Source organism: Conger conger, chromosome 1 (genome assembly GCF_963514075.1).
Source record: "Conger conger chromosome 1, fConCon1.1, whole genome shotgun sequence".
Classification (NCBI taxonomy): Eukaryota; Metazoa; Chordata; class Actinopteri; order Anguilliformes; family Congridae; genus Conger; species Conger conger.
The window spans coordinates 64,652,592-64,677,050 of record NC_083760.1 but is presented as its reverse complement, the minus strand read 5'-3'; the positions used below and the strand labels follow the sequence as shown (position 1 = coordinate 64,677,050).

General features: G+C 40.4%; 1 protein-coding gene across 2 annotated transcripts; it reads left to right on the top strand.

The window, feature by feature from the left end:
• Positions 1 to 1,990: 1,990 nt before the first annotated feature.
• pomgnt2 (protein O-linked mannose N-acetylglucosaminyltransferase 2 (beta 1,4-)) lies at positions 1,991 to 20,862 on the top strand. 2 transcript variants are annotated; one of them, XM_061247267.1, is made up of 2 exons: positions 1,991 to 2,271; positions 15,985 to 20,862. In XM_061247267.1, the coding sequence occupies exon 2, from the start codon at positions 16,045 to 16,047 to the stop codon at positions 17,809 to 17,811; it is 1,767 nt and encodes a 588-aa protein (XP_061103251.1). In that variant the 5' UTR covers positions 1,991 to 2,271; positions 15,985 to 16,044; the 3' UTR covers positions 17,812 to 20,862. The 2 variants fall into 2 exon arrangements, with proteins under 2 accessions (XP_061103251.1, XP_061103260.1); XM_061247276.1 differs by lacking the exon at positions 1,991 to 2,271 and having other exon boundaries at positions 16,111 to 16,209; positions 16,359 to 20,862.
• Positions 20,863 to 24,459: the final 3,597 nt, after the last annotated feature.

Sequence of the window (24,459 nt, the reverse complement as noted above, 5' to 3'; positions counted from 1 at the left end):
AGAGAAGCTATTTTTCATATGTCCACATTTGACAGTATTTACCATGTAGTACTCATTTTCCCTTTCTGCATCCAAGTTAATAAACAGACAATTTATTTGTTCCATGGCAAGCACAGTAAATCCAATATTCAATTTTCTTTAGCTCATGATAAAATGGCTATATATCACAATTCTAAGACATCCGCAAGTTGAAAATAACAGGTTTTTCCAATACCGCTGGGTTTTGTGAGAATACAACTGGAACAGTAGGACAGATTATGCTATACACACCTAGGCTATATGCATGATGTGTATCTGCCCATTCATCATTAATGGTAGGTGCCCTATAAGAATATAAGTTATGATTAATGAAATGCCAGGTCTTTGGCACCCAAAGCATAAAAAACCCCAGTGGGGATCAGGACTGGCTTTCTTTCACAGCATGGGCTTTACAAGCAACACATAAGAAAGCAGAATAATAGCTGGTATGATGGTCAATAGTAGGGGAGAGCAGGGGATGTTGTCACACTTTTCAATCTTTCCTACTTTTCTTCGACGCAATACATCACATTGGAATAAATACCAAATGAAAGAAAGAAGTCTCAGGCACATATTTTGTATTAATTACATCTTCATATCTTCAGTACAGAGTTATAGACAGTCAAGTAGATGGTGTGCACTTGTGACAACTTGCCCCATCAGTTGTCACACTATGTGGGGTAAGTTGTCACATTGGACACACATTTTCAACAAATTAGAGCACAACCATATAATCAGAAACATCTGTCAGCCCATTCATCTCAAACATTATATTGCCCTGGGACTATGTAGCCTAAAAATGTGTTGTTATTTCTACATGGTGAAACCAAAATGTAGAAATAACCCCCTTAAATAAAAGCCAATAATCTGCACTTGGTAAACAAATATGTCCCTTTCCCAGATGTAATGGAGGACACTGTATATTGACTTATATTAATTCTGCAAATATTGCAATTCTCACTGTGTCATGCTTCCCTACCATAAGAAGTATGTTGTTCAGTCCACTGTACCCTATTCATAACCTTGTATATATTATATAATGCATGTCCTTTCCCACCTTTCCTGCCATCTCTTCAACATTACATTCCATATGAAAGATTTAGCTTCAGATTTTAGTTATTGGCACTTCCACCCCAAGTATATCCTGATTGTAGGACCTCATAAAAAATGTCCTGTCTATTATGTGATGTAAATGCTTTGTAATATTGAGGGATGAATATACTCAAAACACCACCTTAACTGGCTTCCTTTCCTACACCCATTGCAGTGCTAGACTTATTGCAACCATTAGACAGTCACATGATCTGTTAATATCTTGGTAAAGACTCCAAATTCTGGCACCCCATATGCCGATTCTGTTCAACCCATATGTGAATCTTTTGATTCATCTGTGAACATCTGAATAAAATCATTACATTCCATGCAGATACCAGTAGGCTACCAGTCTCTACCAGATTGACCCAGCAATGAGCAGTTAGGTGTCGGATGAGGCTTAAGACAATGTAACCCCCCACAACACTTACTTTGTACTTTCTACTACTTTCACCACATGCATGGCCCACGGCATTCTTGTATAAACATATACTCATAGAAACCTAAACGACTCTATGCTTTCCAAACTTCTCCCATACATGTTTAGCCCAATGCCCTCTCCTACCTAAAAATCATTGCTTTTGTTTTCTCAAAGTAGAATATGAATACCCATCCCAGTGCCGACTGCTCTACTGCTTTGATGACCGCTTGCCTTTTCCCCAACAGTGTGCTGAACCTCTCTTCCATAAAGTTTCTACCTCTTTTCCACAAAGTTTCAGCCTTTCTTCTATAAAGCTCCATCATCTGCCAACAGTACTTCACTCTCTTCCGAACCAAATTGAGATAGCTTCAGAATCTCGCGAGACTTGAAGAGAGTAGGTCCAACCCTTTCTGTAGGCGGAGTCATTTTAGCAAGCTTGCTTGACTTTTGCAGGATAGTAGCGATGGAAGCAGCTGCAGTGGAAGAGCAAGCATGCGATAACAAATATACTGTCAAACAAAAAAACCTTGATGAATGAATGCAGTTGTCTTTGGTAAAATTACACTATTATAGCTGCATCGGGTTGCGGCAAAGTTGCTGTTGGTACATTCGCTTCACCGAACTCTTGCTGCAGGAAGCCTGTTCTGTTGTCAGTGCTGCTGTTTCTTGCCGAAAATCCCCGAAACATTAGCCACAGCAGCATTGAACAGACCGAATACTCCGGTCAAATCAAATCATAGGTAAGAGCAGTTTGTTATTTTTACATACATAAGAAGTGTATCATGACATTTTGTTGCATGAATAAATTAACTTTTGGTTAAAAGTTTTATTGCTACTTGTAGGTTCTTTCACATTGAAAATGTGTACCGTAACGTTAATTTGGTCATTGCACGTAGTCGTGTGATCTAACGTATTCACATTTGTTGCCTTTTTAAAATTATTATATATCCATTTTATATCGCATGATTTGACATTAAGCTCATCATCATAATTAAAGTACAGTAAAGGATCGACTGAACATTTATTGTGTCGACTTTTTCGATGAAGTCATACAAATTTTCATCTGTAATGAATGCGTAATCGAGCTGTATAGTGGCAGTGGGGTTTGAATAGTGGCACTGCATATAATCTGCGAAATAAAATCCAGTTTATTTTCTGTGATCAGACACGACTAAACGCGTTTCTGTAATCTTCCCTAAGGTTGTAAATAATGTATTATTCACAATGCTTTATGCGCCTGTACAAATTCTGGGTGACTGAGAGTAAATCCCAATTCGCCGTCCGACTTGGCTCGAGGCCGGTGGCGGTTTAGATGTTCAGTGATACAGAAAATTCTTCGCGGAACGAGACAGGGTTGTCTATGGTATTATATCGTATTCGATAATTGCTATCCATTTGCACTAAAACTCTTGCCATTTAATTGTGGCGAACCGAATAAGCTTATTATTAATTCGTGCCATTATTCACAATATGACGAGAGATGAATACAGTATGCGAAATAAAAGGCTAGAAATGTTGTCTTGGGCTGTCGTGTGACCAATACAGGTACATGGGACCTAGGAATTTGTGTTGGTCTCGCTGTCAGGTACTTTTGTGATAGATTATTGAAGCTAGTAGACCAAAGAGCTGATCTAAACTCAAGTAAATAAGCTGTTCCTCTGACAAGTGAACATTTTGGCCTCTATGCTTTAGTACTGTTCCGGTAATCGGTAATTCACATTCTACAGTTTGACAACAAATGTATTAAATTAATTTTATAAATAATTTAAGACAATGATCAGAGGATCATGGCAACCCTGGGTTGATATCCTTCATAGGGGTGACAGCCATCTGGACATTCATGGTTGATATTAAAACTGGTGTTGGAGTACTCAACTGTATTGGCATTTGCCTTTGATTTTATTGCAACTAATATATAGTTTTCTGTGTTTAACATTGTGTAGAAAAAATCCACAATGCAATGTATCAATATGTACCACTTGTCTGTATTGATATGATCTGCTAATAATAGCCAGATTAGTCTAGTGTCATGTAAGGAATAATACTTTTTCCATTCAATATTCCATTGTTCAGATTAATAATACTTAAGTATTTTAATGAAAGTAAATGAAGTAAGAGGACTTTTTTGTTTCCATCACAAATGTAATTTGTGGAGTCATTGGTTGTCTGGTGCAGTTGTTTCAAGTTGGATGCAAAGCAAAAATACTGACAATGGTGTACAGGATTGCCTCCTGGATTTCTGCTAGATGCTGGGAATGTCAACTAGCTTACTGGGTCACATAATTTGCAGGCTGTGTAGTGCATAGTGAATATTCATGCATGCCATCTCTTTCCTCACCATGGTAATTGAAGTGGTTTCAGGACTCTACTACAGTAAAAGTGTTTCACCTCCTCAAATCTTGGAAATCTGTGAGGTCACTCAAAAACTAAGGCTGAAATCAGACAAAAACTACTGGTCCCAGCTGCCAGGCTCAGTGTGTGTGTGTGTGTGTGTGTGCGTGTGCGTGTGCGTGTGCGTGTGCGTGTGCGTGTGCGCGTGCGCGTCTGCGTCTGCGTGTGTGCGTGTGTGCGTATGTGCATGTGGGGAGCTGGATACTGCCATCATGGAGTCAGTTGAGCTGGAGTAGGATGCACATTGTAGAGGGTTGTTTCTTTGACCCAACACACCACAGTGGAATGGAGATTAGATGGATTGGGAGGGAGACATCTTAAGACACCGACGAGGCATGCTGTAAAGCCCTTTTGTCAGAAGGCATATTTAGTGACTGTTCATCACCCAGAAATTGCCCTGCTGAACAAGAATTCAGAACAGGGAAGCTCCAAGGTGATCCCGCGGAGCTCAGGATGTCAGAGAAAGACTAACAGGCGGCCATCGTTCCAGGAGACTCATTAAAATGCATTAGAAATCTGAAGCTGCCCTGCACTAGCCTCCCCCAGTTCTCTGGTGCTTATCATCCACAGAGCAAACCCCCTACATTGAAACTCTTGGGACCTTCACGTTTCTTTATGCCAGGACTGTGACTGAGAGAGGTGGCAGCTGACTCCAAGGAATTAATTACCCTTGGGTCACCAAAGGTGTCTGACACTCATAACCTTCACCTTAAAATCAAATCCAGTATCTCAGCTACAGTGAAGGTCTCTGTGCCTATAGTGACTGTGCCTCTGTGGAGAAAATCAGGTAAAACTGGCAGTAGAACAGATAGAGAGGGGAAGGAGACAGTGATGAAGTGATCAGGACATTCAGGGGCCCTGGTGGTGTTACAGTCTTTCCCATGGCCTCTAGAGAGGTTCAGATCATTAGCTGGTCCAAAGCATTACCTGTTCTGGGTGCACTCAAGTAGCATATGTCCTTTGGGAGTACTGTATCCGGTCCATAATCTTTAAGGAGAGAAGGAAAATTCATGGTAATTCAGAAAATACATTGTGTACATATTTACTTTCCTCTCAAGGTTGACCCGAAATGTTTGGAAGACATTTGAAGAATGAGATTCGGGGAAAAACTGATGTTTAAAAGGAAAATGAATTTGGCGTGCACAATAAAGTGCAGTTTAATCAATCTCTTGACACACTGACCAGTGCCTTTATGAAATAACAGTGCAAGATAAATGGGCACCTGCTCCCCAACCCTTACCCGCTTACAGTCCCGAATACAGATGCAGATACAGATTGTCTCTTCACACTCTTCTACTAGGTCCTGTTTTGTATTCCCAATTTCAATTTGTATCCAGCCAGGCATTAATGGTAGCATTGTACAATTTCACTTGTTTGTTAACTCCTACAGAATGTATTTGTTTTTGTATTGCAGTATTTTTGTCACAGCTGGTTGCTTGAATTTTTAAGTCTCTTTAATTTGCATGTAAAGCACTGCACCTCTTTGTGAACTGGCAGAGGAAAGGTCATTTTTTGATAAATAGCCTCATGTAACAAAAAGGCTTTTGTGAATATCTTCACAAAGGCTTTTGCCTTTCAGCTGATATGCTTTTACATCCATGCTTGTATAATTTGTTCTCAGCATGTCTTTGTGAAGTGAAATATTAACTGCATTAGTAGTATTTATTTATTTATTTATTTATTTATTTTATTTTATTTTATTTTATTTTTTAAACAATTCACCATTTCAAAGTAGCGCAGTCATAGATATTATATGGAACTGCTAGCCAGCATGCATAATGAAGCAAAACATATTTTTTCTGTAGTTAAGAGTGGATGTTGATACAGGTCCACTGTTATATCGCAAGGCAGTGCATTTTGATTCTGGCTATGTAGTTCAGTAGTTTGTTCCTTGTATTTAGCAATTATAGCATTCCCCCTTGTTTCCCCATGAATGTACATTTCAATAATTTTGTTTATAATTTACACAGGTATGTTTTAGACGGTGGGCGGCACGGATGGTGCAGTGGGTAGCACTGCCGCCTCACAGCAAGGAGGTCCTGGGTTCGAATCCCCGTCAGCCGGGGCCTCTCTGTGCGGAGTTTGCATGTTCTCCCCGTGTCTGCGTGGGTTTCCTCCGGGTACTCCGGTTTCCTCCCACAGTCCAAAGACATGCAGGTTAGGCCGATTGGAGAGTCTAAATTGCCCGTAGGCATGAGTGTGTGAGTGAATGGTGCGTGTGCCCTGCGATGGACTGGCGACCTGTCCAGGGTGTATTCCTGCCTTTCGCCCAATGTATGCTGGGATAGGCTCCAGCCCCCCTGCGACCCTGTTCAGGATAAGCAGGTTCAGATAATGGATGGATGGATGGATGGATGTTTTAGACGACCGGTTGTTTGAATACCAGAAAGATAAGCTAAATATCTGTCAATGGGGTTTGTATGACATTTTAACCATACTCTTTTTACAAGGCTAGGAGACTGCCTGCTGCTATGCATCTAACGGCATTTTCATGCCTCTTAAATATCTAATTGCCATGAAATTTGAATGTTCATATAGCAGAAACCCTTACAAACATTCAAAGGGATATTAAATATTGACTGTAGAAGACAAAAACATTTAATTCATCATTGTGGACTCTTAACGTAAATATAATTTATTTACAGGTATATTAATAAATAATCCAAACCCCCAATGGCAGCTAATGTATTGCTACACATAAAGGCCTGTAATATAACACCAACACTGTCTACATCACATTAAAAGTGACAGTGTTTAATGGAAGCCAACTTTGGCAAAATATTGTGAAAGAGATTTAGTTAGATTAGTCATATTTGAGAATCAATTAAACAAGTAATTATAAGTAAGTATAATTATATGTGTGTGAAGTGTTGCCTGAATTTTAAATAAATGTTCCAAGATATATCAAAAACATTCTTGTGTGATTATTGGAAAGATTGTTTTGTTTGTAAGTTCAATTCATTTCCTGGTGAAGAGATCATTACTATGGGCACATTGGGGTTAAATCGAGGCAGTACGTAAGACAAGAACATGTCATAGGGCTGAGTATTGCTGCCCAGATTGGGAACATGAGAACCACACTGAAAGTTCAGATGGCACTCCTGACTGTGCTGCCTTGTGCAGTGTGGTGACTTTACATTTGTTTTCACCCGAGAGCCAGATCCCAGGAAGAGAACAGAATCAATTAACGAGAAAGCACGAGAAGTCAAAGATTCATGAAGGACCGGTATCCTTTTAGGCAAACCCCCTTGTGGAACCTGGCCAACAAGAGAATCACATCTCCCTCCACTACAAAACCTGTTTACTTCATATTCTCCGTGGGCATTTACTTCAATTAATGCCATTTATTATATATAAGCTTTCAATAACAGAAAGGTTTTTTGAATATTGGGCAGAAGGGAGAGTGGGCGAGATAACTTCAGACCATAGTGGGTGGGAGCTCCAGGGAGGAGAAGTGCATGTTGATGGAATGCTGTGTTAACATTGCAACAGATAGAAATAGAAGTCGGACGTGTGCTGCAGTCCCCAGGGTCACCCGAGACTGCGTGCGCAGAGCTGCGGGTGAAACCCTGTGAGATCTTGGCAATTTGATTTTTTTACCCGCAGAATCTGCACTTATTCTTTGACAGATGTGAGCCAAAAACCCCAAACTACCAAAATACACATCTCCCGCTAGATTTTAATGCCCCAATTGTAGTTATAGTCTATATTTTGTGGAGACACTAGGTACTAGGTAAAGTAAATTAGGTGGTATTTATTGATGAAAACAGGATGTCACTGATGTGTGTAATCAAGTCGTTTCTCTCATTTTTGTTGCACAAGTCTTCAGTTAGTACAGCCAATGTAAGTACTTGAAGTATCTGACAATTGGAGCAGCAGTGAAGATTTGCTGAAATCCTCATTTTAAATTATTGGAATTAAGAAGATGTACACTGATTTTCATTTTGAATAAGGGTTATGACACTTCAATGTACTTTGATTCATACATGAGCTCACATAGGATTAGCAACTGTAACTGCTTTGGAAACATGTTGTAAATGCATAAAATTTAAATGTAGGCTTTGATCATGTTAGGTAATCTAATTTAAGCATGTTATTATAGCTAAGATATTGTTAGCATGTTTGAAAGTGAGCTAGCCGTTTGAAGAATCTTTGAGCATGTTGTTACTTTGACATGGCTCAGACAGTCAGAGCAGTCGTCTGGCAGTCGGAGGGTTGCCGGTTCGATCCCCCGCCCAGGCTGTGTCGAAGTGTCCCTGAGCAAGACACCTAACCCCCAAATGCTCCTCGGCACCTTGCTGGTCGGCACCTTGCATGGCAGCCAATCGCCGTCGGTGTGTGAGTGTGTGTATGAATGGGTGAATGAGAAGCATCAATTGTACAGCGCTTTGGATAAAGGCGCTACATAAATGCCAACCATTTACCATTTACCATTTTGTTATATGAAAGCTGAAGCTGAATGAAGCTGAGATCATTGAAGGTGTTTTAATGTTGTTGGGCCAGATGTTGTTAGTCTGTATGATAGTATGGTGTGGTGGAGCTTTGTTCATCTTGATACCAGGCTCTGGTTGGATCGAACATCTGTATTTTGTGAAAGACTCCAAGACTCTATTTTTATTGCTCTCTATCATGCAATTTGAAACATAATGGAGCTGGGAACTGTAGTTACAGAGATATCTGAATAGCCACTGGAGGACACAGTGTTGTACATCTCCTACACACAGTGCAGTATGTAGTACTGCACACTGTTGTGCTGCAGTCCCATTGATGTCCCATTGACGTGTTCCTAACTGGCTCCTTCAGATGCAGCATTGTCATTTGTGCTGTGTAGCTTGTCGTTATACACCTATTTGTACTGCAACTATTTGTGGCACCTTTGCAAATGGTCATTTTTCATTCATAAGAAACGGACACAAAGATTGCTTGTACAACCCCCGGCTTGCTTGTAAGTTGACAAGCACTGCTACTCCATTGGGCTGACACAGGTCAGAATGCCAAAAAACCAGCCTGGTTCTAACTCTACTGTGGAAAGGCAGTATACATTAATGAGCCAGCCTGCTTCCAGCATACTGTGAAAAGGGGGTTAGTGCTTTGGACAGTAGATGCTCTACATTGTTCTGAACCATGTCCATGATGTGACATCTGTGAAATTGTAGCCAACAATCTATGTTGTTTCATATACCTACAGTATATCCATACCGCTTGATAACAAACACTTTTTTCCAGAATATGTGCTATTCTCTATGGCAGTTTGTACTTGGCCACAGAGAGGGACGTCGAAGCATTATAGTTTCAGTGGGATCTTTCAGCCGCTGTGCAACATGGGACAGCTCTCGCAGGCAGAGTGGGTGGAAGAGTGTGTCCATAGCTGCTGCCCAGAAGAATTAGCCACTCAAAGCAAACACACCGGGCTTCAGACATACGGCTGTGCTTCCTTGGCTTTGACAGCACCAACACATTGCCTGCTAATGCAGCTTCTAGGCAGACGTTTTCATTGCTTTCGTAATTTGGCAGAGTGGGACGATATTCAAGACAGCAGGATTTGCCTAAAATTCATTGTCCCTGTCCTTGGCCAAGCCTCTGGGTCTGCTTTACATGCATAAGAGATTGACATGATATTTACCTTTTTATTGCACTCACACATTCTGTGCTTATTAAAATATTAAAGTGCATTGCAATGTGAAAGTTCTTGTTTCCCACAGAGCCAAGCTCCATGTAGGAGGCAGTGATGTAGTTTGCTGTAGGGCTGTATGGTTTTCTCCTAAAGGGCAGTGAGGCTGTCTGCTGTATAGCAGTGAGATTGCTTGTGTGTGTGTGTGTGTGTGTGTGTGTGTGTGTGTGTGTGTGTGTGTGTATCCATAGGTGATTGGAAATGGAGATGTGTCTGAGTGTGGGTGTATTTGCGTCAAAACTGAACCACATGTTTTAAAAAGAGAAAAAACACAGAGAACACATTTGGAGGGATTTTTCAAGATCATTGATATTCTTGGGCTTTGCTTATGGACTGCCCTCTTCAGTTCAGACCACAGGCATTTGATGGGATTTAAGTCCGGAGACTGAGATGGCCATTGCAGAACATGGATGTTGTTTTTACTTAACCGATTCTGTGTGAATTTTGTATGTTTGGGGTCATTGTCCTGCTGGAAAGTCCACCTTTGACCAAGTCTCCCCCTCTTAGCAGAGTCAACCAGGTTTTCCGCCAAAATGTCCTGTACTTAGTGGAAGTAATTATCCCATGATCCATAGCACTCCCTTCCAGTCATAATTCCAATGAGGTTTGGTAACTCCAGATGCTTGCTAAGGGCTTTTTCATGCAGTCCTTCCAAAGAGTTTATTGATATGGAGGGGGTATCTTTTGGTTATTTCTCAGATTTGTTGACCCCATGATACATCTAATGTCAATAATGTCAATAATTTTGATGAAAAACTGAGATTATATAATAAAAAAATTGAAACATCCAACATGTTTGAACATAACATCGATTGTTATCTGTATTGTTTACTAAATATAGCCTTTTTTCTTTATTTTGCGAATAATTCTGGAACCCACTGTATGTTTCTTATAGTAACGAGTGTCTTGCAAAAAGACTTCTAACATTTCACATACATTTAATTGTCAAATAAAATTTTAAAAAAGAAAAACATAAATAAATATATTTGACACTCATATATATATATATATATATATATATATATATATATATATATATATATATATACATTTGACAAAGTGGTGGGTGGCGAGTCTCAAAGAGGCCTTCTTTTGGCTGGAGCCTATTGAGTGTGATGGAAAGTTCATCTCCAGCATTAGGCCCTGCCAGTAGGGCCGTGCCACAGGCAGGAAGGATTAATGGGTTGATACACTGCTCATGCCCAGGAGAATAGTAGTGTGATGGGAAGGAGATGCAGGGGGGTGGAGAAAGCTGGAATGTGGTTTGGGTACATTAATCAGCCTCAATGTTCCATTAATTCTTCTTTACAAGGTCATTAGGACACAAACGCTCTCCACAGCAGGATTTCCACATAAGCATCAGGTTCAGAACCATTCTGATTATATTGGATGTTGAGAGAAGCAGTAATTCAGCCTTTGATATGGGCGAAAATTTTACTTTTTTTTACTAATGTGAATTTGAAATTGCACAATAAACAAGAAATATTTGCCGTATTGCCAAAATATAGATTGTTTTCTCTTTGCGTGTAAAGAACTGCAGCCATTTTCATAAACATTTTTAATTTCCATTTTGTATTACTGTCTTATATCCACCAAAAATGTATGAAACCCCAACACTTACTCTTAATATAATATTAAATCAACAGCTAGTAGCATTGCTCGGACAGCCAACGTTTTACCAAATGATCCATGTTTTGATTAAATTGACCATGGTAAAGTAGAATAAAGTGTGTATTAGAGCATGCATCATTTGATATACCCCTCCCCTCACACATAAATTCTGGCAATTACGATTAAGATTAAGAAGCCTACATATGCTAGTTTATTCTTGTGATCAAAACATGCTTTAAGCGCATCTGGGCCACATGTTAAATTCTCTGGAAAAACGCTGTGGAAAAAGAAGACCACAGAAACAAGCTAAACTCTCATAAAAAATGGTTTTTGGCTGGTCTCCAATGTCTTTTTAGTTCTTTATGGAACCCTCAATCATAGGTGTGAAAACTCCCAGACAAAGAGACATTTTGCCCGACAAAGCACCCTTGAACTAGACAGGGTTCCTTTTGGAACCATTTTTTCTGAGAGTGTACTTCTGCCGCCAAAATGTGTGATATCAGAACAAGACTAAAGGCCTCAGATTGCTGCCCAGTTTGGTCCTCCCACTCTCAGTGGTGCCAAATTTATTTTTCAGCATTTATGAATGTCACACCTGCTTACAGTTTGTAAGCATTTTTTCCATTCACATCTCATTTTTAAGGTTGAGTGCGAAAATATATATCATCTTTGTGATAAATATTTTCAGGTAAACACAATCACATTCACCGAAGAAAGCTAAAAAGGCATTGCTCGTCTTTTCATCTATATGTTACTGAACATGGAAATTAGGAAATAAATGAACACCTAGAATGAGAATTGAGTGTGATGCAAGCATTTTTCTGAATTCTCTTAGTCTACAAGCTAGATTCAGCAAATCACATGACCAGTGTCCTTCCAACATCTAATATTTTTGCTAATAACAGAAATAGCAGTGGGCAGGCAGAACTAGTGGTGAAGAGAAAAGGTGAGAGACTGTTTAATTTGTATGAGGGTGTGCACAATGAAGCTAAACCTCCCGACTGCTCTTAACTTGAGAGATTTGAGGGAGAAGACAGGCCTCTGTGGGTGAAAACAAGCCTTAAGACTCTGCCTGGTGACTGAATTCCAGGAGTCTCAAACTCTAGTCCTAGTGGGCCTTTGTGTGAGTTCAATCCGCACCCAATTTAGGCCTTAAAAACAAAGTGTGGATTATAGGTAATCGATGGTTTAAATTAAGCACTTATATGTTGAAACGCTGAAAAACCAGCAGACACCGCGGTGCTCCAGGATTTGATTTTAAGATCCCTGCTGAGGGTGCTTTGTGGGTGCAGATGGGAGGTGTTCTTTGAGTTTAGATGATGTCTAAAGGCTTTCCAAGTGGATAAAGGGGTCTCTCTGTCTTTCTCTCTCTGTCTCACACTCTGTCTCTCTCTCTCTCTCTCTCTCTCTCTCTCTCTCTAATGTACATACATGCATTTCATTATAAAATACAGGGCTCAATATCATACAAACTGTAAACATTGGAAACATTATCCAAAATATTATTTGAAAATTTCAGGAAAATGGCAGTTGTCAGTGTAGCAGTGTGCTCTGGTGTATTACACTCATTTAAGCTTCCCAGGATTTAGTTTTTTTCTGTGAGCAGTGTTTGTGATTATCTGGGATGAATTCACAAGTCATCGGTCTCGGCAGAGAAAAGCAAGGACCTGAGTGCTAGATGATGTTTGTGCCGTGGAGATGAACATCACAGCTACATCCTCCCAGGAGTTATAGAGGAATGCTCGGTCTACTCTGCGTAATTTCCCCTCGTCTGTGGAGAGCTCCCTTACAGCTTTTTTGCTTTTCTGTGTTGAACGTTCTGCCCAACGGGGGCTCACTTGCTAAGACATCTGAGACGAGGAACAGTCTGGTATTTATGGTAGCATGTGGCTTTTATTTAATATGCAGACAAATTTATATAACAGACAGAGGAGTGTCCGCTCATAATTCAAAACACACAAAATACGTCCCTTTAGTTTGACAGTTCCATTCAGCCTGGGGGGCTTACAATTTATTTTCTCATTGTTCGTATCAGCAGATAATCATTCCGATGTTGTGAGTTTGCATATGCCTAAGACAGCGATGTCACCAGTCCTGTGTTGAAAAAAATGTACACATAACTGCAGTGAGATGTCTCTCGTATGTGACAGATATTAGGTCATTTAGGCATGAAAATTAAGCTAGATAGGATTCTGTGCACTGCATGCAATATTGTCCAGAATAGCCTACAGCAGACAGGGGTGTAAACTGCAACTTGACTGGTTGGCAGAGGCATACAATCGCAAGGCAGTTATTTCACTCTTAGTTATTACTGCACTTACAGTGCTAAGTGGTTTGTTAACCATTTACGTATTTCTTTGTACCCATTACCTGACTTGTGATGGTCAATTACCATCTGTGTCTTCTAAATTGACAGTTCTTTGGTTTTTCCCATACTGATGGTTGACAAAGGGATTTTGCATGCTTGTTACCTCATTTTTGTACTCAAGTGAAACAGGAAGTAATGGAATGACACAATATAGTTTAGCCAGAGAGTCACTAAATTAAAGTAAAATTGTATTGCCAAACAATCATTTTTAGGGGTGCCAATGAGATTATTAAGTAAAAAAAACATTGAAACATGAGAGTAAATGTATTGAAATGAAAGTATATAGTTTTCCCGTATGTTTGAACAGAAAATATACATCATTATCAATGTTGTTTATTCTTGAAGCCTTTTTTCTCCATTTTTATTAAGGGTGCAAATAGTTCTGGAGCCCTCTGTATATGGTCACAATGGGTGTTTTTTACAGTGAAGACGAACATGTGTTCAAACCCTGGAATGTAGCCCTGGATGAGCTCTGTCGATTAAAGACACACCTGCAAACTTCTGAACCAAAACGTTCCTCTGAGGTGTAGTAATGTGCAGCTGCAGTGCTTAAAAATATAACAGGTTCAGGCAGTTGTAACCTGTAACATACCCTTTTCCCAACTTTATTAGATACAGTGTGACTGCAGACCTTTAGTGTGCATTAACCACCACAGAGCATTCCCTTTCATGTTGTTCTTGATGAATATGTTTCCACAGATCCACTTTCTCAGCACTTAATGGGAGTTTTCAGCTTTGTAGCATTTGTTCATGCAGAGAATCCTAAACACTGCAGAGGCCAGTGTGGGGTTTTCACATTTAAAAGCTTTTAGGGACTCCTATATTTCATGTGTCCATCTGTGGGTCCAAATTTCATGTTTGCTTTAAACCAGGAGCCAAAAATGATCTTCTATCCTCCAGACAGTGTCAAGGTTGCTGTCTGTGTAGAGGGTAGATCAAAGCTTTTTTTTATTATTATTCTACCTTGGTAGTTGGCATGGCATAATTGTTGCAGCCTGCTGCTTTCTAAAGGGAGCACTCTCATATTAAGTTCACATAATTTACAGGCCAGCAGGGTGACTCATTTGGTGTGTTGAATTAATATATATACCAGGGGTGAAATTCTATAGTTACAGTGTGTCCCTGGCTTTACTGAAAGGAAAATGTTCCTTGTTTCTTGAAGCATCACTACCTACTGGTGAGGGAAGCACAGAGGAAAACCCCCTTTTTTCTATAAAAATACAGATGAATTGAATTCATATTTATAATCTAACAAAAAAAATTCATTATCATTGGGTTCCGATTGAATGCCACACCATAGTCTATTATTTACTATTTGATATTATTGTTTAAGTTATTAAATTGAATGCACTTTTTATTTTGTTTCCCTCAGAGATTTTTACCCATACAAAGCAATTTCACATTTTTTATAGCAGGCATATCTCATCCCAGTCCAGTGAACTGTAAATATCTGTTTATGTAACAAGGAGAAATCCAAGGATGTTGTATGTCAGTTTATCAGTCAGTCATCTACATTCATGCATAAGAAAAGAGATTCAAATAACAGGACTACATTTATTATTTATTTATTTATTTATTTATTTAATTAATGAATGGTCTAGATATACTCCAAAGATTCTTTGACTAGTTACAGTATGTGGCTGCCAATAGCATATATCATTTACAGTGGACTTGCCAAAGAACTTGTTTTTACTCCATGTTATGCCATTTTGTCCTCCACCTCCCTGCTGGACTCCATTGCTTTAAGTAAGCCATGCATCTGAATGAAAAAGAGAAAATGTGCATGAACATGTCCTAAAATTAGCATTGACGCATTGGGATTACTGCCTGGCACCATTATAAAACTGTTTCAGGTTCTGAAGGGAGAAGCGTTGATTCCCTGGCTGAAAATTTGAGGATGCTATTGACAGGCCTGACAGCATACTGTATATCATACAATGAAGTTATGCAACAAAAAAACAAACACATTTGATGGGTTGCATTTACAGCTGTGATATGTCTGTTCTCTTCAGCTGTGAGTGAAGCTGTTCATTCTCTCTGCCTTCAGCCTCTGCAGGGGCAGCAGGCTACTGTACTGTAACATGCATAACAGCAGCTATTTTAAGCTTAAAATAAACTTGTTTATTGAAGTTTGTGGTAAAAATAGGAACACATCCAGTTTTTTTGAGGTTTCACATTCACATGAGTCATCTCTCACTCAATGTTCTCTCTCTGTGCTGCTGCCAGCTCCTTCTCCATTTGTTCCATTGCCTTCACTGATTAGTGCCCTCCTCCATGTCTGCTCTGCCTGCCCTGCAATTTCTACACTTTCTCTGTCTACCATGTCTGCTCTTGCTCTGGGGTTGGTTCTTTGTCGTGTTCCTGAACCATGACCTGACATCCTTTTCCCGCCCTTTGCTCTGATTGGTGCAGGGTGTGACTCCTGCTTTGGAGCATGAGCGCAGAGGCCGGGGCGAGTGCGGGCGTCCTGCTATGATGCACGCTCTGGGCTGCAGGATGAACCTGGCGGCGGTTCTGAACGGGCTGTTGGTGTCGGTGGTGGCGGCTCTGCTGTGGAAGTACGTGAAGCTGAGCGAGCACAACGCCCTGCTGGAGGAGGAGCTGCTGCTGACGCGCCAGTCCCAGGAGCTGTCGCAGGTACGCATTGACTACCACGCCGCCCTGCAGGAGCTCCAGCAGCACGGGACCCGCATGGTCTGCACGGGCAAGATGCACACGGACCGCGTCTGCCGCTTCGACTACCTGTGCTATTCCACCGAGGCTGAGGAGTTTGTTTTCTTCCACAGCAACGCTTCGGTCATGCTCCCCAACCTGGGCCCGCGCCGCTTCCAGCCGGCATTGCTGGACCTCTCCTCTGTGGAGGACCACAACACCCAGTACTTCAACTTCCTGGAGCTGCCCGCTGCCGCCCTCAAATTCATGCCCAAGCCTGTGTTTGTACCCGACGTTGCGCTCATTCTTAACCGCTTCAACCCCGATAACCTCATGCACGTCTTTCACGATGACTTGTTGCCCATATTCTACACCATGGGCCAGTACTCGGACCTGGATGAAGAGGCCCGGCTGGTCTTCATGGAGGGCTGGAGTGAGGGCCCCCACTTCCAGCTCTACCGCCAGCTGAGCAGTAAACAGCCGCTGCTTAAGGAGCAGCTGAGGAACTTTGGCAAGCTCCTGTGCTTCACCAAGTCCTATGTGGGTCTATCCAAAATGACCACCTGGTACCAGTACGGCTTCGTCCAGCCTCAGGGCCCCAAGGCAAACATACTTGTGTCGGGAAACGAGATCAGGCAGTTTTCTGCATTCCTGGCAGAGAAGCTGAATGTGACAGTGGGGGAGCCGGTAGAGAAGATGGACGAGTATATTGTGGTCTTCAGCCGCTCACTTAACAGGCTGATCCTGAACGAGGCAGAGCTGATCCTGGCGCTAGCGCAGGAGTTCCAGATGAAGGTTGTCACGGTCTCCCTGGAGGAACAGTCCTTTGCAGACATCATTCGAGCCCTCAGCAGAGCGTCTATGCTGGTCAGTATGCATGGGGCCCAGTTGGTCTGCTCTCTCTTCCTCCCTCGTGGCGCCGCTGTGGTGGAACTCTTCCCATATGGCGTCAACCCAGAGCACTATGCTCCATACAGGACACTGACCTCGCTACCAGGCATGGACCTGCAGTACGTGGCCTGGAGGAACACCAAGGAGGAGAACTCTGTGACCTTCCCTGAGCGTGCCTGGGACCAGGGCGGCATTGCTCACTTGGAGAAGGAGGAGCAGGAACGCATCCTTAAGAGCAAGGAGGTGCCACGTCACCTGTGCTGTCGGAACCCGGAGTGGCTCTTCCGTATCTATCAGGACACCCAGGTGGACATCGCATCCCTACTCGATGCCCTGCGCCAGGGACTGACCTCCAAGCCAGGGCCCAAGAAGGCTAGGCCCAGCAGCACAGTCCATCCAGGCAGGGTGAGGGAGCCCAAGTGCCAGACCTCCGTCCAGGCCACCAACGAGGCCAAGCTGACCGTGTCCTGGCAGATCCCCTGGAACCTCAAGTACCTGAAGGTGAGGGAGGTGAAGTATGAGGTATGGATTCAGGAACAGGGGGAGAACACCTACATGCCTTATATCTTACCACACCAGAACTACACTTTCTCCGAGAACATCAAACCATTCACCACCTACCTGGTGTGGGTCCGCTGCATCTTCAACAAAACCCTACTGGGCCCCTTCGCAGATGTCCTCATGTGCAAAACCTGATGCCGGTTGGTCTGCAGGGTTAAGAAAAACGCCACTAATTTGAGCTCTGTCCAGACAGCCAGACACTGCTGAAGTTTGCTCTCAAAATGTATTTTCCATCTGTTGGTACTGTCGCCTCAGTAGTTCTGTATGATCAGAAGAAGCTGGCCCACTGTTGCCAAGGTCCTGACTTGTTCTGTGATGTGTTTGGTGCCTGTGAGATGGAGGTCATGGCTTTCTCTCCAGAGGGTGGTGAAACACAAGGTGAAATGTAAATTAGCTGCTGGGAGTTTTATGGAAATATATAGAGCAGACTGGAAAAGCTAAAAGAAAAAAGGAACTGTTTAAGATTCTGAACCCGAAGGCACTGCTGTAGTTAGTGGCATATGATTCTTTAGAATAAGTGCTATTTAGTCTACACATCTTTTCAGGGGGTACAACTTGTTTTACAAAATAATTATTTATAAGCGAGAGGAAATACATGCATTGTTTTTCATTCATATTTATTAGTCCAGGACACTGAATACTTTTTTGTTTGCCTATTTTAACAGTGAATTGTGTTCGTAAATAATGTATTTTCTTTTTGTAAGTTGTCCATTCAAGGCAGGTTGTATAGTTATAATTCTAGATCTCATACTTTTGTCCAGGCTGATTTATTGAACTGATTGAATGATTTGATGGTAAACTAGAATTGTACGTGTCTGTATTGTACCTTATCCATAGGTTTTGCTGTATTGTTTTTGCAATATGCAGTTGCTGTGTACAGTTTTGTCATACCCGTTTCATTAGTTATTTAATGTTCATTTTTTTGTATAATGTAGCCAAAACCATGAAACCAAAGTACATTTAATGTTTGTTGATTCTAAAGTTTGTGTGTGTCTGTGTTTTTAATTGTGTAATTTTTGGACACTCGTACAATATGTGATTTTGTGAAAATTATTCTGGATAACATGATTGATTTAGCTCAGTGTTCAGACCACAGTCCTCATGTAAAATGTACATCATGACTTCAAGGTTATTCTGTGAGAATGACAATGGCAGTGCTCTGAAATTTGCGTGTTTGCCCATTGAAGAAAGGAGCAAATGTCAGTACTGTTTTACAAGATGTAGATGAGAACATTTATAACCCGTCGATGCTGCAGTGTTTTTTGTAGCACCCATACCTGGAGACGAAAGTGTAAATGGTTGTGTGATCAGAGGAGCTGGGTTCTGTCAGGACACCTGCCATGTTGTGAAATAGGCAGTTGACAGACAGAATCCTGACTTTTTATCTCAGCTTGACTGAAGAACAAGCTTTACACGTACTGAAGAAGTGCTTTATGCAGTAATAGCAGCTTTGACTTGTACAAACCTTACCCACCATTGTAAAAATACTGTGAGTCAGTGAGTTCAAGTCAATGAGTCACACATTTTAGCTCTGTATTTATTTTGCCTAGCAAGCCTGCATTCATAAGGTTTTTGCATGATAAGATAAGATTCATACTAACACTCTATGGCCATTATAATACTGTGCACATCATCTATGCACTAATGAGAGATTACCCTGCTATTCAATAATGAGAATAGTTTTTCTGATATTTACCATAAAACAAGTAATATTTCATATTTGTGACAGAACTGGGATTTTTTTAACAAAAAAGTACTTTAATTTTATTTTTATTGTTGTGGGTTTTTTTTTTCAATTCATGAAAGAAAAACCACAATTTTTTCATATATACCAGATAGTTGTCCCCCCATTGAAATGCAGAAATAGCCCAGAACATAATTTTCTCATTAATATTGATATTAATATTCATGGTTGCTATTATCATTCCATGCAGGTGTGACTATGCTTAAGCCAGTATATAATTACCCCTCTGGTTTCTGTGTGGCAACTGGTTAAGAATGGCAACTGTATCACTTTAATTCCCTGAACTAAACTTTGATGATATCGGATTCTAATGTTGATCAGAGCAGCTTACAGTTTATACTGCAGAAAGATCTGAATTCTAGGCAGTTCCCCACTGTATTCATTTGTCTGTGAATGCCATTGGGGCATCTGGAATTAGTTCTTGGTCCAAATGTGGCATGTTGTTTATTGCCAAAGCATCTGATGAACCAGTGCCATCAGTTTTCTCTCCATAATTAGGACCATTGCTCATATTCACTTCAAATGCAACAGTAAAACAAAGTTTTTCAGACTCAAATAAATGACCTTGATGTTTACTCTGCTTTTGTCAGTGGAAGATATAAATCTATCTGCATAACTCAAGATAAATAACTGATGTTGTTTCCTCAGAGTGCAAACAGAAAGCCCAGACAAGGATGCACTGTGTTGGATGATAGCCAGGCCCTAAGATGTTTTTGTTGTTTTGTTTTCTCTGATCTATGTATTGAGAAAAACCTGGTCCCAGTTGCTGTACTTTTTAATTTAAAATATTTGTTTCTGTTTCTGGTGTAGCAGTGGCGTGTGATGGATGCAGTATCAGAGCTCTTGGCTCAACCCAACACTGTTGTATTTCATGTGGAACAGTAGTGTAGAGGTGTCCCCCTTCAGTGAGGAAATATATTTGCTACAATTAAGTATTAACTACTGTATAACTTGAAAAGCTACTGCATTTGTGTTTGTCATTATAAAAAAACAATGAATATATTATAAACTAAGTTTTAATTATTTAATAAAACAAATTTCTGTTAACACACTGTACTGCAGCTCTTCACATGTTTCTAGATGGTCACGTTCTTATTTCATTTTTACATTTGTTTTTGAATGAATAACAAAACTAAATGTGGCTCTTATATGATGAAGGGATATACAGGTACATTGGATGAAATGCGCAGAAGACACAGTGTTGTATTTGTGCATGAATCAGATCTGTTTCATCTGTTAATTAGCTCTTTCTATCAATATCATAGAGAGAGCAGGCTGTGACTGTGAGGAAATTTTAATTGGTTGAGTATATAATATATATGTAACTTGTGTTCAGTGAGGGAGGATATATAAACAGTCAAAACACTTCTGTTAAAGCAGTTTTTCCCTCAGTATGGAACATAAATTAAAGAACTCAAAGCACTTGCTTGAGTTGCCTCAAACTGAGTTGGTCTTCTTTTTTATGGCAATACAATAATTATGCACGTTATTTCACAATAAATATTTAAATAGTATACATTTTGATATAATCAAATCTGTTATTTTTGGAAAATAAAACAACATAAAAACCACCCTGTTCCACACACTTTTTTTTTATTTTATTTTTAACCTCTCTGTCCCCAGATTGTTTCCACTCTAAGCAAGCCCTCTCTAGGGCCACTTGTTCCCTTCCTCAGGGGCTGTTTTCTGCCATTTTGACTCTGGAGACGAGATCTGCCCTGACAGCCCCAGATGGACCAGCTCTATAGAAGGTGGCAACAGCCTTCAGCATGGGAGAAAGACGAGAGAGAAAAGGTTTTCAGAGCAGATTTAAAAGGGGAGAGAGCCTTCAGACCAGGGAGAAAGTAGTCAGACATTGTCAGACAGAGAGCAAAGCATTCAGAGAAAAGGTTGGATAGAGAAGGTCAGACACATCAGAGATTTTATTTTATTTTATTTTTTATTTTAATGAGTTACACTGTTGATGACTGATTTTGGATTGAAATGTGTGATATCTGGCCTTGGCAGTGTCTGTTAGCTGAACCACTGCTCTACATACCAAGAGGCAGCTTTCCTCCTGAATATAATTCAACAGTAAACGGTGAGGTACTGAGGTACATAACAGCATCCACCAACAGACATGTCATCTTTGATATGTCACAGTGTAGCCATGTACACTGTCAATGTGTCAGTGCACAGGCATGCTCACACATGTTTCTTCAGAACAGAGTTGGGGGCAAGTGGGATGGAGACAGCCATCAGCCCAGGGGAAGGGGGAGAGCTAGATGTGACAGTGATGAGAGATTACCAACAGCTTGCATGAAAGATGAATTGGGAGCTGTTGTGCAGGGTGTTTGTGGAGAAGTCCTGTCATCATGCTACAAAGAGGTAGCATTCTTGTCCAGGCACTATAAACACCTTTATACATATGGGCATTGATCTGGTTTAGTTTATTATGGATAGTTTATTGTTTATTGTCATTCAGCAATAGTCTCCTAAAACAAAATTGTTAAAGACTGAATTTAGGCACCAATACAACATATTGTAAATGTTAAAACTAAAAATGAATTAAACATTTATTCATTCAGAATGGCAAAAAAATATGGCTAGTATGAAATAAGATATTAATACGATTCTCTGACGACCTTGCCTTAGATAACTGCAACAATCATACATTTTGTTAATTTTTTATCAATTTTCCTGTGTTCAGTAGCATTGGTGCTCGTGTCTTTCTACTGTCTTTTGTTTATATAAAAATTGTTTTGTCTTGACAACAGTTTAATGTTGTTGAGCTTTGGTTTGTTCTGGTAAAAGTAATTACATTGAAAGGGCAAGAGATAACGTCCCTTTAAATAAAAAGTGCCCCCTAGGGAGAGGTACAGTGCTCTCCTCCCTGGTGGGTAAAATTCTGAGAGGAGAGAATGGGAGATGCCTGAAGGGGGCAGTATTGGGCTCTTTCTTACTATCGTCAGGCCCTGTGTACCACAATATCCTCCTCTCCTCCTCCTTGCCATTGCACTGGTGGGGTGTGCTTGCTGGTGGAAACAGACCACTTACGCATGCACCCACAGGTCTGCAGGAAGTCACACCCGATCATACCCATGATGCCATCCCAGGAAAAACAATTGTTTGTTCTTTCAGTTTGGATGCCAGTTACACTTTGCTGTCTGCTCGTCACAAAAGTAAACATGCACAGTATGTAAATGTAATGTTTTTGTAGTGACCACTCAAAAGTCCTGAGCCCTCATTAATAAGATCGTCTTACAATCATACAATCAAAGTGTATCTTAAATGGTGACCTGCGCAGAAAACCATGACTTAGTTATTTATAAAACTTTGATTGACATGATCGTAAAAGTTACACTAGACACCAGTTTTACCTGCTGGTAATTTAAGAATAAAATTTGATTTATAATCAAATTTAGGCAAGAAATTCAACCTTATTTAGAGGAAAATTACATATTCATGTGGATTCAAACTGAATTCACACAATTTGACATTTATATGTGACAGGTGCATAAGACACAGATACCTCACTTTAAACCAATGTAACTTTCATGCAATGTCATTTCGGTTGCAGTTATTTTTATAAATCAAGCATAAGCCAAACTTACAAAATGATCTTAAGTTAGTTTAAATACAAGTACATTTTTATAAAAGTGGCCCCTGCTCATTGCAAAAAACACCTGAAATCATTCCTAGCAACAACGGATCATTGCTTCTCTTAGTGCTAGACTGCAGAAGAAATTATATTCTGATTCCATAGTGAACATCACACTTCTACCGGGGGCAGGACTCCAGTGGTGAGTCAGAGCTCTGTTAATTGGCATTTGTAGTTGCTGAAAGAACCCGGAGCTGAGAGCAAGAAAGCAAGGTTAATCTGAAGGTGTTTGAAGTCAGGGTCACATCTCATTGACTTGTATGAGAGAAAGAAGTGTTCCCTGGTCTTTGAATTTAAAACGATGTGTTTTGTATGATTCACAGCCCTTTTTCTTTGAGCAGACCTAAGGGTTAAGGGATGCTCAGAGGATTTCTCATACAGGGTGTACTGTTGTGCTCTTCCAGTACTCCTCTGCTCACTTTGACTCAGAGAAATCTCTTCTGTGAAGCAGGCTGAAGATGTCTTACTCTTTTATCCCTCTCCCCAAGAATATTACATTACATTAAAGGTCATGCGAATGTCATCCCCTATGTCAACAATTAATGTATTGGCACGGATTTGTGTGTCATGAATGACATACATGCATGATGCTTCTTGTTAATCCAATGCAACGCTGAATTATTCCAAGGCAACATTTTGGCAAAAGCGTATGAAGATGAGAGGTATAAATGGCATTCAGAGGTAGCATTTTAGATAAATAATCTTTCATTATTGAGACATAGCGTACTGCATGGAATAGCCGTGTATTATGAACTTCGATCAGCTTCGATCTGTCCATTGTTAATTTCCATTGTTAATTGTTAAGTTTATTTTTCTGTTGATTTCAATTTAAATGTATATTCTGTGGAGCAGATGTGTGTGTTTCTTGGTAAATTGATGTTTACAAAAGGTCCCTAAACATTCCTTGACCAAATGTGGTAGTTTCACAACCAAGGCTTTAATCATTGTAAGGAAAAATACAAGGTGTTTTTGGGTTTGGTTTTCCAAACATAAAATAACATAAATTCTTATTTTATGATTTAAAAAGCAGCCCTCTTCATTGCAATTGGCACCTAGAGCCTTAGACATGCCAGTACAAGCTAGCAATTATAAAAAGGCTGCAAATGGTAATTGCACGTACAGTGGTGGTGTAAACCGGAGGTGTCTATCCTCCTGTTACATGTGGAATGTGTGAAGGGAGGTTAATGCAATAATAAAATAATTAATCACTAGCAACAGCAGGCACAGAGAACACAGCTCAGTGAGCCACTGATAACGGCTCACAGTGCTGCTTATGCAACCACCTCAATGCCACTGATACCACCATCTCCCTCCAGCAGTGCAGTAAAGTCACAGCTGCATGAACCTTTGTCTGAATTATCATTCTACATAATTTGCTACATTTTCAAATGTATTTGCT